The 22,417-nt window shown below is 50.9% G+C and overlaps 9 protein-coding genes across 9 annotated transcripts; 3 read left to right on the top strand and 6 right to left on the bottom strand.

Annotated features, from left to right (window-relative positions):
• The first annotated feature begins 2,515 nt into the window (after positions 1-2,515).
• On the top strand, positions 2,516-3,086 carry CC77DRAFT_597885 (hypothetical protein). The gene is made up of 2 exons (XM_018532403.1): positions 2,516-2,586; positions 2,652-3,086. Exon 2 carries the CDS (start codon positions 2,717-2,719, stop codon positions 3,050-3,052), a length of 336 nt encoding a protein of 111 aa, XP_018379217.1. The 5' UTR covers positions 2,516-2,586; positions 2,652-2,716; the 3' UTR covers positions 3,053-3,086.
• A 308-nt stretch (positions 3,087-3,394) lies between these two features.
• On the bottom strand, positions 3,395-5,248 carry CC77DRAFT_1026376 (MT-A70-domain-containing protein). Its single transcript, XM_018526247.1, has one exon. It carries the CDS (start codon positions 5,072-5,074, stop codon positions 3,644-3,646), a length of 1,431 nt encoding a protein of 476 aa, XP_018379216.1. The 5' UTR covers positions 5,075-5,248; the 3' UTR covers positions 3,395-3,643.
• Positions 5,249-5,651: 403 nt separating this feature from the next.
• CC77DRAFT_950189 (ADP,ATP carrier protein) lies at positions 5,652-6,789 on the top strand (the record flags this gene model as incomplete). Its single annotated transcript, XM_018535304.1, has 2 exons — positions 5,652-5,768; positions 5,836-6,789. The coding sequence occupies 2 exons, from the start codon at positions 5,652-5,654 to the stop codon at positions 6,787-6,789; spliced, it is 1,071 nt and encodes a 356-aa protein (XP_018379215.1).
• A 51-nt stretch (positions 6,790-6,840) lies between these two features.
• On the bottom strand, positions 6,841-7,248 carry CC77DRAFT_594346 (hypothetical protein). Its single transcript, XM_018532401.1, has 2 exons — positions 7,225-7,248; positions 6,841-7,164 (listed from the first exon to the last, which is right to left on the bottom strand). The coding sequence occupies exon 2, from the start codon at positions 7,088-7,090 to the stop codon at positions 6,893-6,895; it is 198 nt and encodes a 65-aa protein (XP_018379214.1). The 5' UTR covers positions 7,091-7,164; positions 7,225-7,248; the 3' UTR covers positions 6,841-6,892.
• A 98-nt stretch (positions 7,249-7,346) lies between these two features.
• Positions 7,347-9,245, bottom strand: CC77DRAFT_1067589 (HET-domain-containing protein; the record flags this gene model as incomplete). Its single annotated transcript, XM_018529013.1, has 3 exons — positions 7,347-8,653; positions 8,719-8,871; positions 8,981-9,245. 3 exons carry the CDS (start codon positions 9,243-9,245, stop codon positions 7,347-7,349), a joined length of 1,725 nt encoding a protein of 574 aa, XP_018379213.1.
• A 343-nt stretch (positions 9,246-9,588) lies between these two features.
• CC77DRAFT_597916 (hypothetical protein) lies at positions 9,589-12,615 on the bottom strand. Its single transcript, XM_018532404.1, has 4 exons — positions 12,278-12,615; positions 11,103-12,217; positions 10,944-11,051; positions 9,589-10,892 (listed from the first exon to the last, which is right to left on the bottom strand). The coding sequence occupies exons 1-4, from the start codon at positions 12,447-12,449 to the stop codon at positions 9,669-9,671; spliced, it is 2,619 nt and encodes an 872-aa protein (XP_018379212.1). The 5' UTR covers positions 12,450-12,615; the 3' UTR covers positions 9,589-9,668.
• A 255-nt stretch (positions 12,616-12,870) lies between these two features.
• Positions 12,871-14,135, top strand: CC77DRAFT_976603 (carbon-nitrogen hydrolase; the record flags this gene model as incomplete). The annotated part of the gene is made up of 2 exons (XM_018535946.1): positions 12,871-13,197; positions 13,305-14,135. Coding segments are annotated over exons 1-2 (843 nt in total), but the record flags the coding sequence as incomplete, so codon positions are not given.
• Positions 14,136-14,300: 165 nt separating this feature from the next.
• CC77DRAFT_950172 (hypothetical protein) lies at positions 14,301-15,340 on the bottom strand (the record flags this gene model as incomplete). Its single annotated transcript, XM_018535301.1, has 2 exons — positions 14,301-14,857; positions 14,935-15,340. 2 exons carry the CDS (start codon positions 15,338-15,340, stop codon positions 14,301-14,303), a joined length of 963 nt encoding a protein of 320 aa, XP_018379210.1.
• A 1,777-nt stretch (positions 15,341-17,117) lies between these two features.
• On the bottom strand, positions 17,118-18,731 carry CC77DRAFT_1026370 (hypothetical protein). Its single transcript, XM_018526246.1, has one exon. It carries the CDS (start codon positions 18,647-18,649, stop codon positions 17,351-17,353), a length of 1,299 nt encoding a protein of 432 aa, XP_018379209.1. The 5' UTR covers positions 18,650-18,731; the 3' UTR covers positions 17,118-17,350.
• Between the last annotated feature and the right edge of the window lie 3,686 nt (positions 18,732-22,417).

Raw genomic sequence — 22,417 nt, 5'->3', positions numbered from 1 at the left:
CTTGCATTGCGTGCAGCCGCGTGCGGGTGAATGCTGGAATAAAGCACCCTGCTTTCATCTCCACGTTTTCGCGACCCGTTTTTTGCCTGTACACTCTGCCGGTAATCTGGGGTCGGAGGCAAGAAATTGTCTGTGCTTGCTCTGGAAACTGGGGATCGTGAGTCCGTCCGCCCTAGCATGGAAGGTTCTTCCATCCTTCCATGCGGAACTACCGTTCCAGAGTGCTCGTGCGCAATTCCTCGCGTCGAGGAACGAACCATCCATATTGCCTTTGCCGAGGTTCTGTTTTACCCTCAAACCAGTACCATAGTAAAGTTCTGGTTCAGTTGCCGACTCGGTCAGAAGGTCGGTCGGGCATCCAGGCCACGTTGCCGCTACTCCTAGCCCCTTCGCTATTGCTGCACAGAATGCGGGTGGGCGACCGAGCTTGGAAGGTTCCAAATCGCCTGTGAACAAACTTTACTTAGCTGACACAAAGGGTTCCCTTGTTTGCAAGTTCGCATGCAAGGAACCACATGCCTGTTTTGCGCAAACTTCGAGATGCAGGGTCTGCCGACCCACGAAACAGCACCTGTTCATGACGACGTTTGTCCCACAAACGACATCAGCCAACACCCCGACGCAGCAGGTGTGCCGCCGTCTCCATCACGACCCCATCTGACCCCATGTCAACACCCGTATCACTTGCCTGGATGCTATCACCAAACTTCATTTATGACGTCGTTCTGCGGCACGGCGTTATTCCTTCATGCACCTTTTGCAAAACTGACGCCCTCGCCAAAAAGTCTCTGCTATGATATCCACATGCCAGTACGAAGTAATCGAAGTTCATCTCGGTGAAAATGCACGTGAGTGGATCGGTAGCATCATCGTGCTTATGGTGCGGCTACAGCCTTCAACTAGAAGCCCGTCACCCTTTCACATGGAATGTCCGATGTGGACCCAAACGATAAAGATGCTTGAAAGGGTAAAAATTTCAGCGCTCCGATGTGGAGTTTCAGGAGAGATACATCCGATGTGTTTTCGTCGTCCTGCGAACCCACGATTCATGGGTGCTGGCGAAAACCGGCCGGGTGCTGTGGCTGTGGAGCAGGTGTTGGAGCCTCAGTTTCATGCAACTTCTCAACACACACCGTGCAGTGGCGGTGAGTGGATACAGATTCAAAATTCCATTCACGGCCGCGGTCTGAGCGGTTCGAACGGCTCAAATAATTTCAGAATTTGATTTCTTTCACAAGTTAAATTCCCCAAGTTCTCGAACGCCCGCGCCAGGAAATCCAGAGCCAGATCCTACACACTACCAGACTTGATGTACTTTCCTCATCTGGAGATACAACCGCCAGTGTGGTTGTTTGAGAGCGTGCAGATGTACCATGGAATTATCGGCCTAGACCGCCGTTGAGATCAGCAATCGCCCTGCGTCTGGCTGCATGTCACTAGGTACTCGACAGGCAGGTGCATGGTAAATAGCATCTAAAAGGAATAATCCGTTGTTGTGTACACAGTATACAACACTTGGTTGTTCTCGGTTGGGAATTTTTCCGCTTATAGTTGAGGGGAGGAGAAATTCCGGTGGCTGATCAAAACCGGAGAATTAATGGATCGTGAGGAGCAGACGCGGGGATGCACGCTGGGCACACAAGATCTAGTGCGAGATGGTATTTACCGAACTGTCATCTGTGACAGTCGAAATAGGCGATGTGTTTCACTGATAAACGATTTGCAGCGTGCATTTGGCAGCTTGCTTCCGAGCATTCGCGTTGGACGCAGCTACAAGGCTCTGACAGCTGCCACTCGGTACGACTACATCGTCGCATCCCTACTGTAACAGGATGATACCACGAGATAGTGTGTCACACCATATTTGACCTTGTTTGCGATATCTTATCGGAGGTCGCTGCACAAATGCAAGTTTTATGATGGAGGGGTAGATTCAACGGAGCCTCTTGGTAGGCATCAACGAAGTCTACTCCTCCAGATGCACACTCACCAGGCACTGGTCACAAGACAAGGGAAAAGGTCTCGCCGCCTTGTGGCCATCTCCGCCTTGCAGCCCCCTACATGTTGATCCTCGAACAGACTATACAGCGTCTCAACATCGCAGCAGACAAAGAAACCGCTGTGAGCGGTGACTCACCGCTTGACCACTGTGCTCCCAACACCGCTCACCTCCATATCGTACTTCATGCAGTGCGACACCTAAAATGCAAGAATGTCGATCCTTTGACTTCCGCTGTCGGAGTCGAGCTTGAAGGCTGTCAGATGGACAATAACTGCGAGCAAGCAGGGCTATGCCCAGTTGTTGCCCCGAGGAGTCATAAGAAGGGCTACTGCCTTCCATTCCTCCACTTTCTTCTCTTGTTAGCGCCTACACGGTAAATCAAGTTTATTACATGTCTATTTGACCACGCATACGATTCGCTAGTAGCTTGATCGGTCATTGTCTGCCTCGTTCAACTTCTTTCGCCGCGACAGTGGCGCTTCGTGGTAATTCTCCTCTTCTTCCTACCACCCCGAGTGCCCTCGCGTGGCAGTATCTCGTCGCTCATTCGCCTACGCGATAAGGCGAAGACTAGCCGCCTGGATGTATGTCGTGCATATGTCACTGTTTTAGGTGCTCCAATAAGCCTTACCCCACGCGGGGCATACAGTGTTCATCACGAGGGCGCTTGGCTATCCCCACGCCACACCACGACTTGACATGTGAATTCGCCTCATGGCCAGAAGCTTACAGCGGCTATTACGATCCATCTTGATGAATTCGGCATTTGTTATCCTGCTCATGTTACCATGGATCAAAGACGAGAATGCTCCGCTCCCCGAGGATATAGCGGTCATTGTCTTAGACGGGACGTGGGGTACCGAGTTAGGAAAGCCGGGGTGGGGAAGACTTGTGGATTCTGCCCTCCACAGTCCACACACTTTTTTGCCTCTTGCTCCATTCATTCTCCATATCGTGCTGTGGAGATATTGTGGGTTTTCTCGAGACCCTGATGTACCTTTGACCGGTTTTCAGTGTTTTGAAATGGCATTTTCCGTAACAAGAAGCTGATGGAGAGGTTGCGTCATTATGGAGACCAAATGGGTCTTCGTGGTTACAAGTCGAAGTAGAGCTGGTGATCAGTGGGTATTTAGGCATGATGGTGTTCGGCATGTGAAGTTGAACGGAAGGGATAGAGATGTAGTGACTGTGATGTGAACGTGTTGCTTACGTGGCAGTAATTGCGGAAGTAAGGAAACTCGGGTATTGCTTTGACTTGGATTCGCATGAACGGAGGGTGAGTTTAGCACATGACCTGATATCGCGGTGCAATGTGCATCGTTCTCTGCTTGTGGATGAAGTAAAATTGCGAAAATACGTGTACGTTCATAAGAAACCATGCTGAAAGTTGTGTGCCTTCATTGTGTGATTATATTGCAGAATACTACAAGTACTATGTTTGGGTCTTGGGTAAACGAACAGACGACATGCACTCCACCCAAGAAAGAACTGACTGATGGTCGCCGGGTAGTAAGTCACGCAATCCAAGGACCATCATCCCCGGGGACCAGTACGTTCTTCTGAGTCACCGCGTGCAATCTATGACCACGGTATACCATGTGCCAGAGAGGTCAACGCTTTCGTCACAGAGGCCACGGCACTTCAAGCCGGAGCCCAGTAGCCATCCCAGTTGTATTTCAGTACCTCGTTACCCCAAGACATCCATTTACTGACTAGGTACCGAGAAAAGACCTCAAGCGCACTGTAATCATTCGAATCCACCAGATAGGGTTCGAGTAACGTCTTCAGACACGGTTTCCGCGAGTGGATATCTGGTACAGCAGCGATGACTCTCCTTTTGACCGTTGGCGCGTGTGCCATCGTCGTCCACGAGTTGGGGGCCGCACGACCCAGCAGCAGAATTTCATAGGGCTTGCGCATGGTGCTATCAATGTCGAACATGGGCTCGCCTTTGGTCGTCGTCTTGATCCATATCCATTCCTCGATCAAGCCCACGTTCCACGTTTCAAAGAGTCCGCCAGGTCCAAGCACATGTTGTCTCAGTGACTGCTTGTTCGTGATCCAGACGCCCACAAGGGCATTGTGCTCGAGATAACTGTCGATATCCATGTTCAGTAGCATTTTCTTGAGGTACGGCATGCCGCCAACCTGCTCATATGCGCCCTTCCGCTTGGCTGAACGATTGGGCCATGGCGGATCCAGCAGCACTAGATCAAAGTGTCGTGGAAGGGTGTATTCGTTCGTGAGCTCACGAAACGAGGTACGGAAAGCGTCCGATGCAGTGGAATCGCTAAGGAAGAATGTGGAGCGAGGTGGTATTGTGAAACGATACTCTGAACCCGGCTGAGCAGATTGCGACGTATTTGTGGCGATCGCAAGTGCTACGGAGTGGTGGTTGGGGTTGTGAAAGGTACCCGTCCATGGTTCAGTTTGTGCGTCCGCAGAGACCGTTTCAGCGGCCTGCGTTGTGCTACTTGTAGTCTCACGTGCAGCGCGGTACGACATCATCCACTGTGGTGCCGTAGAGGCTGGTTCTGCAACCTCGGAAGTTGCGCCGAGCGAAGCCATCATCTGTTGCAGGTTGAATGCGGTATCATCTTCTTTCGTCTCGCCGGACGCTGCCCACTCCCTCATCCGAGCCTCGAGCTCTTTCTCGGAGATTTCGTCTACATCCATGACCTGTTGTTCCCCACGGACTGGCTCCTGGGTCATTAGCTTGCGCTGTGTGCACCACGGCCCTGAGACCTGTGCACGTATCTGGCGGAGTGCATGTTCAGCAAGAACTTTGTAACGTTGGTCATCAAGATGCAACGACAGGAAGTCGTGGTTAGAGGCTTCTGCCACTGTCGCATGCGGCGTGGTAGTCGTGTCTTGTGCCTGAGTCTTGTTCGTTCTAGACTTCTGTGTCCTGGGCCGATAGTCTTCTTTCGGTTCGATGGGAGTATCCAAGGGTGGAGTAGAGAGCAGCACTCCCGAGCGGTCGCCTTGTGCTGCTGCGATAGATGTTGGTATATCGATCAACGTGATGTCTCCCTCCACGTTCTGATAGATGATGGGGCTTGGAGAAGTCATGACGGGAAGTAATCGAAAGGAAAGGACAATGATGGAAGATTTCCTACCAATTCTAGTCTTACGTCACAGCTACTTCCTGCTCGCGATTTCCAAGACCACACTCACGCATTCACCACATATTCTCATACATGCACGTGATCAACGATAACGAGGTCCTGATCGCAGACTTCACGATGCGCTTGTGGTGTTGAGGGCGCCATGGGAAGCATTTCCGATGGGTAGCGTCGGATGAAATGATCTGGGCTAAGTGCCGGCCGAAAGCAGCAGATCAGCCTCGGTAAACGTCATCGCCGTGGCTGCATCTCAAACACCAAACCACACAACGGCGTTGCTTTCTAATCCCCATACACGCGACCCCTTCCACGTTCTCAACCACGTTCCTCGTTGTAGCCACGCGAATCGACAACGCCAAGGAAATCGCATTTCACTGAATTCATGTCGCGGTAACCCCACGCAACTCAGTTCTGGAATGTCCACGGATCTCCTCCGCTATGACGGAAACAAATCGAATATCATGACGACGACTGCGGCGCCAACAAATCGCGCAAGCAACATAATACCAGACCATGACACGGCCATGTCAGCGAAGAAGGAAGGCGGCGCGGCCACGGCCTCTGGAAAGAAGAAGACGGATAAGAACAGCATGGAATATCTGATCAAGAGCGGAGTGGCAGGAGGGTTCGCCGGATGCGCTGTATGTCAAGACACACTTCATCACATGAAGCAAACCATCAAACGTACAAGTACTAACAGCCCAACAGGCAAAGACGGTAGTAGGCCCCCTCGACCGCGTAAAAATCCTCTTCCAAACCCGCAACCCCCAGTTCGCGAAATACGCCGGCTCTTGGAGTGGTTTCCCTACGGCAATCCGCGACATCTACGTCAGCACCGGAGTACGTGGTCTCTTCAAGGGTCACTCGGCAACACTCCTCCGCATTTTCCCCTATGCCGGCATCAAATTTCTCGCCTACGAGCAAATACGCGGTCGCATAATAAAAAACAAAGCGCAAGAAACGCCGGGCCGACGGTTCATCTCGGGCAGTTTAGCAGGCATGATGAGCGTCTTCCTGACATACCCCCTCGAGGTAATCCGCGTGCGCCTCGCCTTTGAGACAAAAGAAGAAGCCCGCAGTAGTCTCGTAACTATAGTACGAAAAATATACAGCGAGCAAGCACCACGAATATCGCAACCAAAGAACCCCATCACAGCAACCGCAACCCACGTCGTCGAAACCGTTACCCCGCGCTCCGGCCTTTCGAACTTCTTCCGCGGCTTCACACCCACGCTTCTCGGCATGATACCCTATGCGGGCGCCTCGTTTCTCGCCCACGACTCCATGTCCGATCTCATGCGCATCCCCATTCTCGCTCCTTACACAACACTGCCCAATACCTCTCGCGAAGAATCCAGCACCTCAAGCCACAAGCCCGCGCAATTGCGCTATTGGGCTGAACTGACTAGCGGTGGTATCGCAGGCTTCTTTTCACAAACAGTGTCTTACCCACTGGAAGTTATAAGACGGAGAATGCAGGTTGGTGGTGTCGTTGGTGATGGCCATCGGCTTAGTATACCGGAGGTTACGAGGAGAATCTACATGGAGAGAGGATACAAAGGCTTTTTCGTGGGGCTGACGATTGGCTATGTCAAGGTTGTTCCGATGGCTGCTGTCAGCTTTTATGCGTATGAGAGGGGGAAGTACTATCTGGGCATATGAATACGGGATCGATCGGAGAACAAATGATGATTCTGCATGAGCGGAGAGAACACAGATTAGAGTTGGACAGTTCAGGCGTTTTGGAGCTGAAATATGCAGAGGATTAGCTGTTTTTTTCAAAAGGTGTTGTCAAGGTTGATAGTGTTGACCACGTACATAACATTGCGAGTACAGCGTGTAGATAGAAGATACCAAATATGCCACTACTGGACCTCAGACCATATCTAGTGTGTTTGATCATCTTGCACAGCTTTGGTATTATCCATTGAATCTGTGTCGCTCGTTGCAGAATCGATTTCATGGTGGCTATCGACTTGATCTCAGAGGTGTGTTCCTAGCGAATAACTTGGTAGTTGAGGAATGACATTATAGACGCTGAAGCCTGACGTTAATATTTGATACAAGAGTGAGAACGTTAAACTACAGTTCACTCACTTTTGTGTAGTAACAACCCCCAGGTTTGAGGAAAGAGCCATCCTATGTTGTTATTGGTACCTGCCACAACCACTAATTACTGCCTATATAGCCAAATCATCCGTAAAATCAATCCATCCCATCTATAAACCAAGAGGTTCACCCTTAGTGATAGACGCCTTGAGGCTTATGACTCGAATCTTGTGGGGGCCGAGATGGTCAGACTTCAAAAAGAACTTGATGTTGTATCTGAATTCCTCATCAGATACTTCGGTCGTGTCGCCCTTCTCCAAGACCCACGGTATTTCTCTTTTCATATCCTCCCACGACATGTCCTTCTTAGGGTCTATATTGCCGACGCTACCCAAAGCATTTGGAAAAAGTTTCATCCTGATTAGCGTATATTCCACCATCAGGAGAGAGCTGAAAACATGGAGAACTGGTTGCGCGACCCCGCTTTTATAGACCACAAATATATTGTTACTGCGACTTCCAAGCCGGAGCTCGAACTGAACAGCTACTACGGAGGAGTAGTATGGATGACCGAGAGCGTCTAGTCTCGTCTGTAGGAACACGGCGTCCGAGTGATCCCACAACCATTGCGGAGTTACTCGAAGGATCTCGAGATATTTTTGCTTGGGAATATGCAAAGCATTCTTCCGGGAAGCAGCAAGGTGAGTGAAATCATCGGTATGATGGAAGTCAGTTCTTATATAGATCGTATCTTCATATGTTCGTGTCTCGGTTATGTAGTCACTATCGTCAGAGCTAGAGGACGCATTGTGATCCTCCAACCGAGGGAGCCTTCGTAAACGACCATACAGACGCGGTGCTAGCTTTCGAAGGCCAATCTCACGAGTCGCGGAGTCGTCCGTAGTCGCAATTTGAAGGACGTAAGTCGACATTTCCGGCTCCTGGCGCGATGATCGATAGAATAATTTGAAGTCCCCAGTGAGCAGAAGACCTCGATTTGTGATGGAGAACTCAGGTCCTAACCCTGAAGAGGTCTTTTGGAGATCAGCACTGCGTGCGAAGGCAGCTGGAGAAGTAGCAAAGACTTCAACAAGACTGTCCCACTTTTTGGTGCGCGGCATAACAACATTGTCCCATCCTAGTATAGTGAGATCGTTACTGCGCTTGATAATTTCTTCTTGAAGACGTAGGAACGCTCTTTTGCCCTCTCCATATATTAATGGCATATTGATCTCGAAGATACCAAGAAGACAGTACGCCATATCTTCAGTACGTTTGGTGACTCGCTTGGAAGCCCAGGACATCCGTGCACCAACAGACTCCTTGTATATCGCTTTTGGCTTGAGTAAGACCTTAGTAGGAATTGAGGTGAACTTGGATATAGTGTCGGTGTGGTCCTTCCTTCTCCCCCTGAACGTCCAATCTTGATCGTAGAATTCTACGTTCGATGGAGCAAGTAGTTCCTGTAATGTCCAACCTAACATTTAGGTATACAAGGTCAGTATATATGTCATATTCAGTCCGTAAAGAGACATCTCTTACCTCTAGTGAACCAACGGCATTTGGCAATTTGATCCTCCAGTCCCACATGGGCAGGGAGATCTTCCAGGGCAACATAGCAGACCTTTGCTTGCCTGTACCAATTATACATTGAGTTGATCGACTCTGTTAACTCAGCACTGCTAGACTTATCGACTATCACAAGCCAAGATCACGTTAGCGAATATACGAAGGATGATTTTGCCATGAATTGTCTTGTGCCGAAAGTAGAGCTACTCACTGTTTTGATGTCAGTGATACGAACCTGTCATGTATATTTTGTAAACTGACCTGCAACATGTATCCACCCAGATGTACTGGAGCTTATCTCTTTTGGCCTGCTTCGCGCACGCGTGGATCTTGTTCCATCCCAGTTTATGGGGATTCGCCATATTCACTACATCGAGATAAGTGACCTCATCGCTATCCGCGCCCCATGTATGTGAGAGAATGGCGTATGGTGGTATATCACCCTCGTAATGCTCGACGAGGCTGAGGTCCTTGTCATCGTCGAGGCGTAAAAGACGCATCGAACGAGATTGTACGGAATTACAAATAGCAAGCAATGCTATTGAGGAAGGGGTATACAGAGAGGTTGCGATAGTTCTCTATTGACGGAGAAGGTGAGATGAGAGTGGGTAAGCGCTGCGAAAGGGAGTGGGGCAGGAACGCTCAAGGCTGCAGTAATCATCACGTGGCATTGTGAGTTTGGCGAGTAACGACACTTCCAGATGGTATTCAAATACAGACGAACGAAAGGTGAATTTCTTAAGACCTTATCCAGCACGTCCATCAAATCAACTGAAATGCGAATCTCTTAAGGCCTTGATAAGAAAACACTTAAGAGTATATCATGATATGACCATTGGACATTTCCAAAGCACCCCACAGTAGTGCCACGCCATGCCATGCCATGCTAATGCTGTTACCACCCACCCATACATACCCCAACACTACTTGAGCGTATCAACCAACTCCCTATAAATCTTCTTCAAATCCCTCACATCGCCCTCTAGCTCCTCGACCCTCTCCGTCTTCTCGCCCAACATATCCAAGGCCGCCTCCTCTCTAACCTGCATCTCATCCATGCGCTTCTCGAGATCAGCGACCCTGTCACCGTTTTTGCGCGCCTCGTCGACTTCGCGCATGAGTGCTACGACTTCTTCCCTCGCCTCGTCGCGCTGCGCGGTGAGGCGCGCGAGCTCCTCTTTGTGTGTTGCTTTTTCTGATTCCAGACGGCGGACTGCGGCGGACATGCGCTCTACGAGTTGGACCGAGGGGCCGGCGCCGGCGGTGGAAACGGATATCATGTCGTTGATGGTGCGGTGCGGCGAGGATGTGTTTTCAAAGGGGTCGTTGTCGTGGTCGATTGTGTGGATCGAGGGTGTGTCTGGGACTCCTCCTCCGGCGAGGTTCGACATGCTGGACGGAATCGAGTCTTGTCGTTGAGGGGTCCCGATTTCCGGGGTGCGGACTTTGTTGGACTTGTTGTGGCGGGAGCTCGAGGGGCGGCGTGAGGCTTCGTCAAACATGCGGTCCATGGGGGACATCATGGGTAGGTCCATGCCGCTGGTGATGGAACGTGGGTTTGGGCGGCGGTTGTAGATACCAAGTGGATCGGGCGAATGCCTTCGTTGGGCTATAGAGGGTGAGTCTGTCCGCAGGTATTGAGATTCGCCCATTAGAGATGGTGTCTGTATTTCCACCTTCCACTTGTTCTTCTCGTCTTCTATTCGTTGTTGGAGCTCAGCCTCCCAGACCTTCTTCTCTCGCTCGAGTTCTGCCTGTGCATCTTGTGCGGCAGACTCTGCTTGCGTGAGCCTAGCTTGCAGCTTTTGGGCTGCAGCACGCTGCTCGGTCAGGTCGTGCTCGAATGCTCGGGCTCGCTCGTTGATGCTCTCGAGCTCGTCTTCCAGTCGACGTGCTTTTGAGTTGACGTCTCTTGCTTTCCGCCTGACGTCAGATTCGCGCTTCGCCGTTTCGTCTCGGTCCTTCTCAAGAGCCGCGACGCGAGATGTCAAAGTGGTCTCAATACCTTGCCAGTTCTCGGAAGCTAACGAGTACTGAGTCTGCAACGTCTCGATCTGTCGCAGAAGCTTGGCCTGTGAATCGCCAGTCGCTGATGAAGATGCCTCTTCTGTGCGGCTGCGGAGCAATTCTAGCTTAGATTCTAGATTCTGAATCCCATGTCAGTGTACATGCATTTGCAAAGGTTCGTCATCACTTACAGCAATCTCGCCACGCAGTTCCAGCTCGGCGACCTTTGCCTTCTCCTGTTGGCTCTTTGCTTCATCTCTGGCCGCTTGAAGTTCTCTCTTCGCACGGTCTTCGGCAAGCTTCTTCTCTATCCGCACGTTCTCAATGTCCTCCTTCAGCGACGCAGTGGCCCTCTTCTCTGCTTCCAGCGCGCCAGACTGAACCCTCTTTTCGGCATCTTCTGCCCGTGAGAGCGCATCGCTGAGTTGTTTCCGCAACTCGGATATTGTAAGTCCAGCTTCCTCGCGCTCTGCTCTAATAGTCTCGATATCCTTTTCGATCCTGCCTACAATTTTCAGCTTTTCCTGCGCAGACTTTTCCGCCGCCTCTGCGCGCCGTGCCCTTTCCGACTGATCAGTGATGCTTTTCTCCGCCTTGGTCAATCGCTGCTTGAGAGTCGCAATTTCCTTGTCCTGTTCCAAAGCCTTGGCGCGCATCTTCTTGATAGTGGTGAGATGCTTCATCTCCGTCTTTGAGAGCTTCTGGCCCTCTTCCATGAGTGCAGCGATCTGCGCATCCTTGTCTGCCAGCTTCTTGTCCACCGGTGTTGCTCCAGAGTCAGACTTGGCAGCCTTGGCAGATGCAGCGAGTTGCTCAGACATGTATGTCAATTTGGACTGTAGAGCATCGATTCGCTCTAGGTGTGCGTTGAGCTCCTCGCGGTTGTCCTTTAACGTCTCTTGGTATGTGTTCTGGAGTAGAGATAGCTCGACTTGTATTTCTTCGGGGTCTTTGGCTTCGGGAGGCGGTGTTGGGGTAATGGCGTCGACAGAGGGTCGCGACGGGTCGCTGTCGAAAGACTGGCGTGGGGAGGATGTCTGTGGGGTGACAATGGAGGGTATCGAGGGCATGGACATGGTGGGAACAGGCGTCGATTTTGGTTGTTCGGCTACCAGAGGTGTAGGTGGTGGTGAAGTCGCTGGGGGAGAGACTATGGGCGCAGGTGCTTCTACAGCGGGTTGTGGTGTCTGTGAAGGCTCCCCGGCCTTACTGCCATCTGACTTGGTCGCCTCATCTTCTTTCACTGTGGTAGCTTCTTCCTTGGACGGTACAACTTCCGTCACTGGCTCAGGCGCCTTTGAATCTATGCTTGCCCTCGGCGATGCGGTGACGGCATTTACAGCAGGACTTGCTGGTCTCGACCCCAGATCCGACGAGGTTCTTGCTTCAGATCCCTTATTCACGGCCTTGGCTAGACGGTCCTGGAGGCGGGAGTTGGGTCGGCTTCGTGACGAGTTGCGCGAGGCTTCTATGCTGTTAGCCTTGCGAAGGGCTATGGTATCATGTCTCTGACAAGGCTACCCACCTGGCTCAACTGCAAGCTTCTTGTCCGTCGCCGCCTTGTCTGCGCCTTCCGTTCTGGCGGCTGCATCCGGGCCCGCGCCTGCTGGCTTTGGGGTGCCATCCTCGGCCAGTATCGTGTCGAGTCGCGACTCCAAGCCCGAGATGGCGCTGTTCCACCAGTTCTTCCCACTCATCGTGCCGTTACAGCCTTGTTGCGTGTGGCGACTCTGTTCCTCGTCTGTGGAGCTTGGCTAGCTTTCACCGTGCACTCGTTCTCCGCCTGTGTTTGTTCATAGCTCAATTGCGCATAAGGCCAGGTTGGTCTGTTGGACGTGGTACGCGGTCAGCTAAGGTTTCGCGGGGAGTTGCAGGCTAAGACTTTCGCAACAACAACAATAACCACCACCATGCGTGGAATGCAGTCGATGTCCGAGACTCGAAATTGCTTGTCGCAGCTAGACGATGCCCGTGTAAGCGAAATAGCCCCCGTCGTATTCGTGTCCTCACGATTCCTGCCGCGCAAGCCCTCAGCATGACGGATGCCGTAGCACGTAGCCAGACAAACGCCGATTGGCTAGCCTTCCGCTCTGCCGCAACTCCGCCCTGACGCAATTCCCACCACCACAACTTATGCAGGGGACTTGGGTCCCGGCCATCGCTTCCGCATGTGAATCGAGGTATGCCATATCTTCACTTTGGCATGGCGGGTACATGCGTTATGCTTTTTTAGACATGCAAATTCAGATGCACTTGCATCTTACGATGGCTACTCGATTTGAACTAGTCTCCCTAGTGGCATCGCTTCTGCCGTCTCTGACGACGACGATAACATTTCTTTAGTTCTGCCTGGTAGTCGTCGTATAAGTACACAGATAGCTTCATTTCGTCCATCTTTTCCGCCACACACAACCATCCACCATTACCTTCAAGATGCCTCTCGCTGTAAGTTATTCTCCAGTCTAGTATCATCTTCTTATCCTTCACATGTACCGTTTCTCGAATCGTGTTTTCAAGATGACTTATAAATTACCAACACTAACCATTACCAGGCCGTCGGACAGATGCGTTCAATGGCCTCCATGGCCGAGAACCTCAAGCAAGCCCAAGAACTCTGCCAAAAAGCCCACAAGGCAGGCGCAGCCGCCCTCTTCCTCCCCGAAGCAGCAGACTACCTAACCACATCTGGCGGACTCAAGCTCTGCAAATCTGTCCAAGATTCCGAATTCGTACTCGGGCTCCAAGAATCCGCAAAACAATACTCTCTACCCATATCCGTCGGCATCCACGAGCCCACAGACGATGGAAAGAAAGTCAAAAACACCCTAATTTGGATCACTTCTGATGGCGAGATCAGATACCGCTACCAAAAACTCCACCTTTTCGACATGGACGTCAAAGACGGCCCTCAAATGCAAGAGTCTGCAGGAGTAGAACGCGGCGTACATCTAGGCGATCCATTCGACAGTCCCATAGGCAAACTCGGCATGCAAATCTGCTTCGACCTGCGATTCCCAGAACCTGGTCTCGCACTGCGCTCGCGGGGCGCACAAGTTCTTCTGTACCCCGCTGCTTTTACCACTCCCACGGGCAAAGCAGGACATTGGGAGATTCTCATCAGAGCCCGTGCGATTGAGACGCAGAGCTACATCATTGCAGCTGCGCAGGTGGGTGTGCATGATGAAGAGGGCAAGAGGCGCAGTTGGGGACACAGTATGATTGTGGATCCGTGGGGGAAGATTGTTGCAGAGCTAGGGGGTGATGAGGGCGAGGGAGGCAGTTGGAAGGATGAGGGTGAGATTGCGACGGCTGAGATTGATCTTGATTTTGTGAACCAGTTACGCAAGGACTCGCCCTTGAACAGGAGAACGGATGTTTATGCAGCGCTTTGAAATGGTGAAAATTTAAACATTGCATAGCGTCATAAGTGGCTATATGATGGGCTAATTGGGTATACAAGTCTGCTAGAAATGACCGTTTTCGTATGCAAACATGGAAAATGCAAGATTCAAACTCAAATCTGACGCCCTACCTTCCCATCCCCATCCTCAAACATTCCTTCCCTCCAGCAACCTTGCCTTGCCCGCCAAACTCAGATACGCGAGCGAGTGATCCCGAGTTTCCAATTCCCGTTCAACCCTCGTCCTCACATCCCCCAACCCACACCCCATGCACTCTGCCAACCTCTCCAACAGCGTCGTAAAAAGGCTCCTCCCCTTGCCCGGCTCCCGCTGAGGTCCATGCGCTCTCGGCGGTTCAAATTCGCCCTTGCCGTCCCCCCAACAAGGCCACGCCCAGTCATGCGTCCCGTGGTCGACATAAAAGTTGAGCAGCACAGTCTCCGCATCACCCGTATCGTGGTGCAGCAAGCTGTCCGAAATGAACTCGGGACCGAGAACTAAGGCGGCTTCGGCAAAACAGAATTCCAACTCGCAGCGCAGCGAGACTTGGTTGGCGTCCATGAAGCGGCCGTACGTGCGTTGGTTTATCCAGCCGGAGCCGTGGTAGCGGGCGGAAAGGGTGGCGTGGTGGAGGATGAGGTAGATTGCTGTGAGCGGATCCTGGGGCAGACTCTTGATGTATGTGAGTCGATCTGTGTGGGATGCTAACGAGATGACCGCGTGTTAGTTGAGAGTTGGTTACGAAAGACAAGGTTTGTGGAGTGGAATATGTGTGACTGACCAATCGATACGAGCTTGTATAATAGCAGTAACCCTGCGTTCGCAAGGCTTATGTTATGTCGGAGAACGGCATTGAAGTTGTGTTCGGAGCAGAGGGCGTCCATGACATCGTCTACAATGTCGTACTTGCTCACACAGTCCGCTAGCCAGTCGACGTTTAATCTTCCATCTTGGCGACTGAAATCGGTTTCCGCGTGCCGTAGCTCCTTGCGCATAAAGCTGCCTGTAATAGATTTTTCGTAGTTTTTGAAGATGGCGCAGAGACGGGGATGAGCAGAACGTATTGCGGTTATGAGCGTGCCGTCGTTGAAAGGGAGGTGTTGGATCGTCTTCAAGACGAGCTCAGGAGGAATTCGTGGCGAAATTAGGAAGTTGAGATAGGGAGATGGATCGGGGAGAGTTGCCATGCTGTGCTATAGTATAAGGTATGTGAAGCGCAAGATAAAAGAGTGGTTGTATGCTTGTATGGGGTATGGTGCTGAAGAGAGGTAAGGAGGAAGACCAGCAGCTGTATCGTTATGGTCGCGACTTGTAGCTCTTCTGAGGTAGGAGCAATTCAAGTTGTACTTGCTGTATAGGTCCTTGGGGATGTAAACCGCACGTATCTAGGCCTCGGCATAGGTAAATGGTCCCACGCATACTATATAGTTAATCAGTGAAGACCATGATGGGTGACGACGGGCACCATGATGGCGAATCATCCTCATGATTAGCATCGCGTCAGGTACCAAAGTAACGTCATTCGTTTACCATTGCGATTGCAGAATCTGTGCATGTTTGTCGCGTGCTTCACAGAGGTGTATACATGTTATAGTTTCCAGTTGGCATCCGTGCGTGTCCGGGTGCGCAGACTCGAAGCATTGAATGTAGACTGATCGCTGCGGGTAGACGCTAGACCCGCTGCTGATGACATGCCGGCAGAATGGGGGCTAATGCAGGTGATGAGTGCGATTGCGCAATAGGTCCGAAGTGCAGAACACGCGGGGTGTGAGGGGCTGTAAGAGGAGAGAATGTCGAGGTCGGGAGGGCTGATCATGAGCTAGTGCCATCCCAACCAACCAGACAGCTCTACGCATGACGGAAGTAACCAGTACCATTTGCAGACAGAAACTCCGTTCCGAACATTTCCATAATCCATATAGTAGATGAATGCGCCATGACCCTGGGTATCGTATAGACTCCGTAAATGCAACATTACACATCATAAGTATATCGTCTCCCTACAGCAGATCTATGCCCTCCCTCTCCGCAGCCTGCAGTATGAAGCTCCTGGTCTTCGCATCTGGCGCGAGATCCAGCGGTAGATTGCCATCATTGTCCTTCTTATCGTGCTCCGCGCCCATGGTCAACAGTAGCAGCGCCGCGTCTCCATGCCCCTCGCTCATCGCATGGTGCAGCGCTGTCATGCCGTCCATATCGGTAGCATTCAACGGACTCTTTGCTTCTAACAACGCCTTCATCATCGGTACGCTGCCCACTGCCGCTGCTCGGTGTAGTGGAAGTTGACCCCTCTTGTCCTTTGTCCGCGTACTCGCCGGCGGCTTTTGTGCCAGCAATGTCCGCGCAATATCGAGGTTGACTTTCGATGCGCAAAAGTGCAAGGCAGTTTGGCCGTTATTGTTCTTCGCGTTTACTTCGGCATCTTTGGAGAGCAGTAAGTCGACTATGGCCTCTGCGTCTTTTCGGGAACACGCCATCATGAGGGGCGTCCAGCCGGAGCCATCTGTCACGTCGGGGTCGAAGGACTTGGCTTGCACGAGAGTTTGAACGATAGGGAGGTGGTTGTAGGATACTGCCCAGTGAATGGGGAGACGGTCGTCTGGGTCGCGGAGGTTTGCGAGTTTGGGGTTTGCGGCGAGGAGGGAGTCGACGCGGGATGCTGGGGTTGTTAGAGTTGGTTGGCTGGGGGAAAGTTATGGATTATAAATACCTTGGCCCTCTCGGCAGGCCTCGTGTATGGCATATTTTGCTTTGTATTCTTCCATGGCGTTGGAGGTGATGCTACAATGTACTACACTGGTGACGTTGACGCGTATGTTAGCCACTTCGCAGCTCAGCCCAAGAAAGTTAACCCCGCTATGACCGAGGCACGGAGATCGCCGCCCCGTGAGATCCTAGTGTCAATGACGTAGTTACCAAATGTATGTCTCTCATGATCACATTGCATCGGAGAGAAAGTCGCAGCGGAAAATTGCAAATTATAACTCTTCCTTACCCACGATCTATCAAGAGCCTGAGGGGATTCATTAAACATTACATCTTCGCTGTCTACATACTGCTCTCTCCCTTTTACGAGCCTCACCATTTCCATTCTCTTGTGACATGCAGTCCTCGACAGTAGCAGTATCGAGCACAGGCGCGACAAACTGTCTAGGCAACTCAAAGCTAGAATGCTGACCAGCTCCTGAGGTCAAAGTTCAGTCCCAGTCTTGTTTCGCTACCGCAAAACCGGGCTCGTACCATAGGGTCTGTCCCGAAACGCCCTGATGCCAAACGCGCATAGTAGTTCCACAGCGACTCAAAGCATCAATCATGCCAGGGACGAATCTATGAATCGACTCATCTCGCTCCGTCATATAATCGGCCCAAAGCATATGCCACGCCGCCTTAGTGTGTAACTCGAGGCTTTCAAGTCGTAAAGCTGTCACTGCGTTGACGATGCGCTTTGTAGCCGCATCTTGCTCTTCACCTGTTGTGTGCTTTCTGCATAGTTGTGCGAGTCGCACACAGCAGATGCTGGTAATGCTCAATGACTGCAAGCTGGTTGGGAGCACTCGTGAAGTGAGTATGTGGATGAGTAGACTTCGATAGTTCAAGTCGATAAGCTCATCGTCTATAGTGAGGGTGGTCAAGCTGCAAAGTGACTTGAAGCTATAAAACAGCCGTCTAGGGTACCGGCACCAATGGATGCTTTTGTAGCTGGCGAGACCTTTTGGGTCATGAATACTTAACCTCTCCAACTTGTGGAACGGATAAGGAGCATTGCGGTCGTCCAATTGCTTCATGTGGTATTTGTCACGCCTCTGGATAGCCTGTTCACCTTCTTTCTTTTCGTTGTCGGTAGCGTCTGTTAAAGGGGGAGAAGAATGTCGACTAAAAGGATCATAGAGTTGAGTTAGGTAGGTACTCGAATCATATATTTCCAAGGTTGGTGGGGTCAAATGATCCTCCTCTGCAATAGCGTCCAGTTGGATCCATGGCCAACCGATGACGATACGCGTTATTGGCATCTCTAGCAGCCTGGTACTGAGGGTGATATCATTTATCTCTTTCGCAAGACAAATGATCATCGCGACTTTGCCGTCGATGACCGGCGCATAAGCCAACAATTGTTGGAGCCATCGCTTTGCTAGAAGCCTCGACGACGACGACGACGACGACGACGACAAAGGAACAAACTCTTCGAGTAGAAGTTTCACCTCAGCCAGCTTCGGCCAGAGTGACGTAGAGCTGTGGGTGCTCGGAAAAGTGTTCGTGTGCTCCTTGTCGGTCAAAGTGAACGAACGAATACGCCCCGCCAACTCTCGATGATCGAATATGGTATTGAAAAGTAGGCTTATCCTAGCATGCTGTTGGTCCGAGAAGGTGAGTTCGCCGTACAGGTATGGTTCTGCTATCGTGCGATGATATCTCGAAGTCTTCAGAAGGGCCGACAGATCTTTCTTGTCGAGACGCTTTGCGATATTCTCGTCTATCTCAGTTGAGAGACGGTTCATGGCGGGCGGTCGAGATAGCGCGATCGGGTGTGGGTAACGTTAGAAATCTGTAAAGAGCAGAGAACAGAGAGAAGAAGGCGCGTCTGCAGTGTCGTGGGCACGGACCTCGCGACACGTGTTTTTGCTTTCACCTCACTGCGGTAACCTCGAAAGCGGGGCAAGTACATTAGGCAAACACGTTCAGTTTTTCTCATCATGTGGTGCTGATGTAAAGTTGTGTTTCGATTGCATGGCTTCCATGGTACTGCGATGACCCATGGACAACGAGCCACTCACACCTACCGCACTACCATCGTCACCATCGTTGAAACCAACCATGTATGTACATATGGTTGGAGAAACCATTTCATTCACTCGTTTCCAGGGCTGGTTACCGTCAAATATGGTTCTCGCCTGAACTTGAACAATATCTCAACCATGGTATACTCCGGTCATGTGCTGCTGCTGGAACCTAGCCGTGTAAAGAGGTTATATATTGGGAGGTTAGGCCATCTGCTCTCTCCTCTCAACACATACCCTAAAAATACCCGCGGTTTCCGACTTTGATAATTTTGCAAGCTATAAGACGACACATCCTCCACACTCGATAACAGACAAGCACCTCTAAATCTAGCGCCACCATGTCGCTCTCAGAGCTTTCGACCGAACTCGACGGGCTCATCATACAGCAGCTATCTCAATGCGCACTCCACGCCCTAACGCTCACTAATAAGTACTACCGCGGGTAGGCAGAGCCATATCTATACAGGAATATCAAGGTACACGATACGAGCAAATATTCTATGGCGCGTCTTGCATTGAACCTAGTCGTCCGCAAGGAGGTTGCTCGGTACATACGAAGCTTTCAGTTGGTTTATACCCGTGAGAACAGAGTAAGAGTACGCGCTTCTGATATTCTGAGAATGGTGAAAGCAAATCATCTGGAAACCGAGATCTTTAATGGTCGCGTCGAGAATGTCCGCGAAAACTTCCTCACAAGGTCACCAGAAGTAAAGAAAATCATACAAGATCTCGCGGGCCCCTTGTGCGGCCCTCAATTTACGCTGAAAAGGTTCACTGGCCAATTCCTAGGTTTTTTGCTTACGATCATACTTCTTCTCGCAACCAACCTCGAACATCTCCAGCTGGAGGATATCGATGATGAAATTCCTCATGAGGCCTGTTGGGAACGATGGCAAGGGTCCACGCAAAGAGCATCCGGAAAATCTTACCCATTCCACAAGTTGAAGAGTCTGGAGTTGTCGATCGGAGCAGAAGCGAGTATCCCGATACTACCACCTACGGAGAGCTTGAAGATTCGTGGTCAGGGCGATAGCCGTCTCTGCTGGCTACCACACAATGACCCTCGTGCCATAGGAGGTATGTGTAGTCTTGAACTTCAAGACGTCCTGATAAGTCAGGATGATCTCGAGACGATGATATCACTGCCTCAAATGCACAATATGAAACACTTCAAGATGACTAGAATTGGCCACCCTGCTCTCGAAACTTACAACTATAGACGTTTGAGTCAATTGTTGTCGACGTCCCTCCCAGCACTGAAGACACTCGAGTGGACAGGCGAGAATGGAGTTCATCTTCATGGAACGAGAAGTCCATTTGGCAGCTTCCGTGGATTGATGCAACTGGAAGAACTTACGCTGGACTACCAATACCTTAAACCATGGATGGCAGTCGCCGTTTCTTTACATATTATACACCCTGAACATATCATCCACCCAGAGGCTTTCTTCCCAGCGAGTTTGAAGGTCCTCAGGATTACGAACGTCCCCTCACATGTCCTCATGAGCCTGCAGCGGGAAAGTGCCAACTATATCCTTGGGACTGCTAAGTATCTTGGCCTTTCCAGGTTCGACTTGTATACCGACTTGCCGTGGTCGTCGTCGATTGGCATAAGTTGGATGGAAGCCATTAGGAAGTTTCTGGCGGAGCTGGTGTCTAGCTTGGACGATATTGGTACGTCGATGCGGATATACAATCACATAGATCAAGACGATTCGGAGTTGCTCTGCGAGAAGGGCTATGTGCTTACATGTTCACCGCGGATATGCATGTAGCGCTTGAAGCTTCCTGTAGCTACAATTTCTTAGCGAGTCTTCCCGCTAATTATCGAGAGCTTTCTCTAGTGTGCAGTATGGTCGCGGTCAAATTTGGCCGTCTCGTGGTGCCGTAATCGTGGGTGGTGGCTGAGGCTAGGTGCTCTCCGTACCAAGTTCTCGGATCATACGATTTCGCTACACAACGACAGTCTAAGACTGTTCGATTGAGTTTTTCTAGTAGTTCACGTTACCGCTGCTAAGAGGCTGGTGGAGGTACCGTGACGGCATCGAGCGGGGCGATGCCGCTGTGATTGGGCCGCTAAACCTGGCTACCTGAGCGGGGTGTTACGATGTCAAACGATGCTAGCAGTTTAGCTTTCAATCACCAATCAATACGACATACGCCAGCTAATTGTCATATTAGAAGGTGGGAGGAAACTCGAATCGAGTCGGTGAAGCTGCGTTTGATAGAAGACTGCTTCTCTGTCTGCCTCCAGAACAAGTGCAGACTTTGATCATGTAAATCGCGACGATGGCATGAACACTTCCAAGCACACCAAGACGTTTCTCTATCCAAGCAAGGACTCTGACGAGAAGAAAATGAGTACGTCGTGTCTGATATACACATTGGATATGCGGCGATCGCCTTTCCAAGGGTCATCTTGTTGTCTCCTCTCGATTTCCTCTAGTAACGTCTGGACCCAGAGAAGCTCCCAAGGTCGTAGGTTCGTTTGCGAAAGTCATGTTCTGAATCTTCATTGCACCTTGTCAACAAGGATCTATTGCTCCCCAATCAAACTGGGGTCGTCAACAGATGTATCTACTCTTATTCCTGTTCCTTGTTCCTGAATCGATGTTCTATCAGATTGTAATAAAAACTTTCCTTCTGGTCCATTGATATTTCGTGATTTCTTTACTGAGTAGAACCATAGAGCACGAAAGGACCCTGGTGCTACGTTTCAGGTGCAACTGGTTCACACAGTGCCCTTACTGCGCGCATGAGTCTACCGAATGACAATGACGAGTCACGCAAGGGGTATTGAGATGACCATTCTGCTCATAGATGCCTTGACCTCAACTGAAGTCGCGCTGCTTGCCGTCGTGGTCACTGGAGTAATCATACAGCATTTATTTCGAGACGACAGTGTCCATATCCCATTGAAATGGTGTAGCTAGTACGGTTCGGTGGTATTGGCTACTCGATCGCTGGCAGGCTCTTGGACCTTTCTCTTGCATCCGTTACATCTGTGGGTGCCGGCCTTCTCTGGACGAATACGAAATTGAGTCATCGGTGTTATGAACGCCCGGATCCGTTTGTGAACAGTGCACTGAAAAGAGTCAAACCTGACTACTCATATAGTCTATAATGTGGTCCCTATTTTGCACTCTCGTTGACGAAAACGAGTAATCCAAGATAGATAGGTTTCAGAGAAACGAAGGGTTGAATTTGATGCATGCTCTATGAGGATTGAAGGTCCTCCTTGGTGTAAAGCAGGGGCTTGCATGGGGACGATGAGGTTGGAGAATCTACGGCGGACTTGAGATGGGGTGCGTTAGATGGATTGGGGATTGAATGCAGTCTCGATGCGGGAATATGAGCGACGCTATCGGCGAGCTGCGGATCTGTTCTACGCTTGAACGGGGTGTTATGACGTATGGTTGAGCAGAGTTAACGAAATGGCCTGACCCAGTGATGATTACAGTGGTAAAAGACTGGCTGTGGTTAGGA

This window comes from Alternaria alternata, assembly GCF_001642055.1.
Source record: "Alternaria alternata strain SRC1lrK2f unplaced genomic scaffold CC77scaffold_38, whole genome shotgun sequence".
Lineage (NCBI taxonomy): Eukaryota > Fungi > Ascomycota > Dothideomycetes > Pleosporales > Pleosporaceae > Alternaria > Alternaria alternata.
The sequence above is the reverse complement of the archived record's forward strand: the minus strand, read 5'-3'. Positions and strand labels throughout refer to the sequence as shown.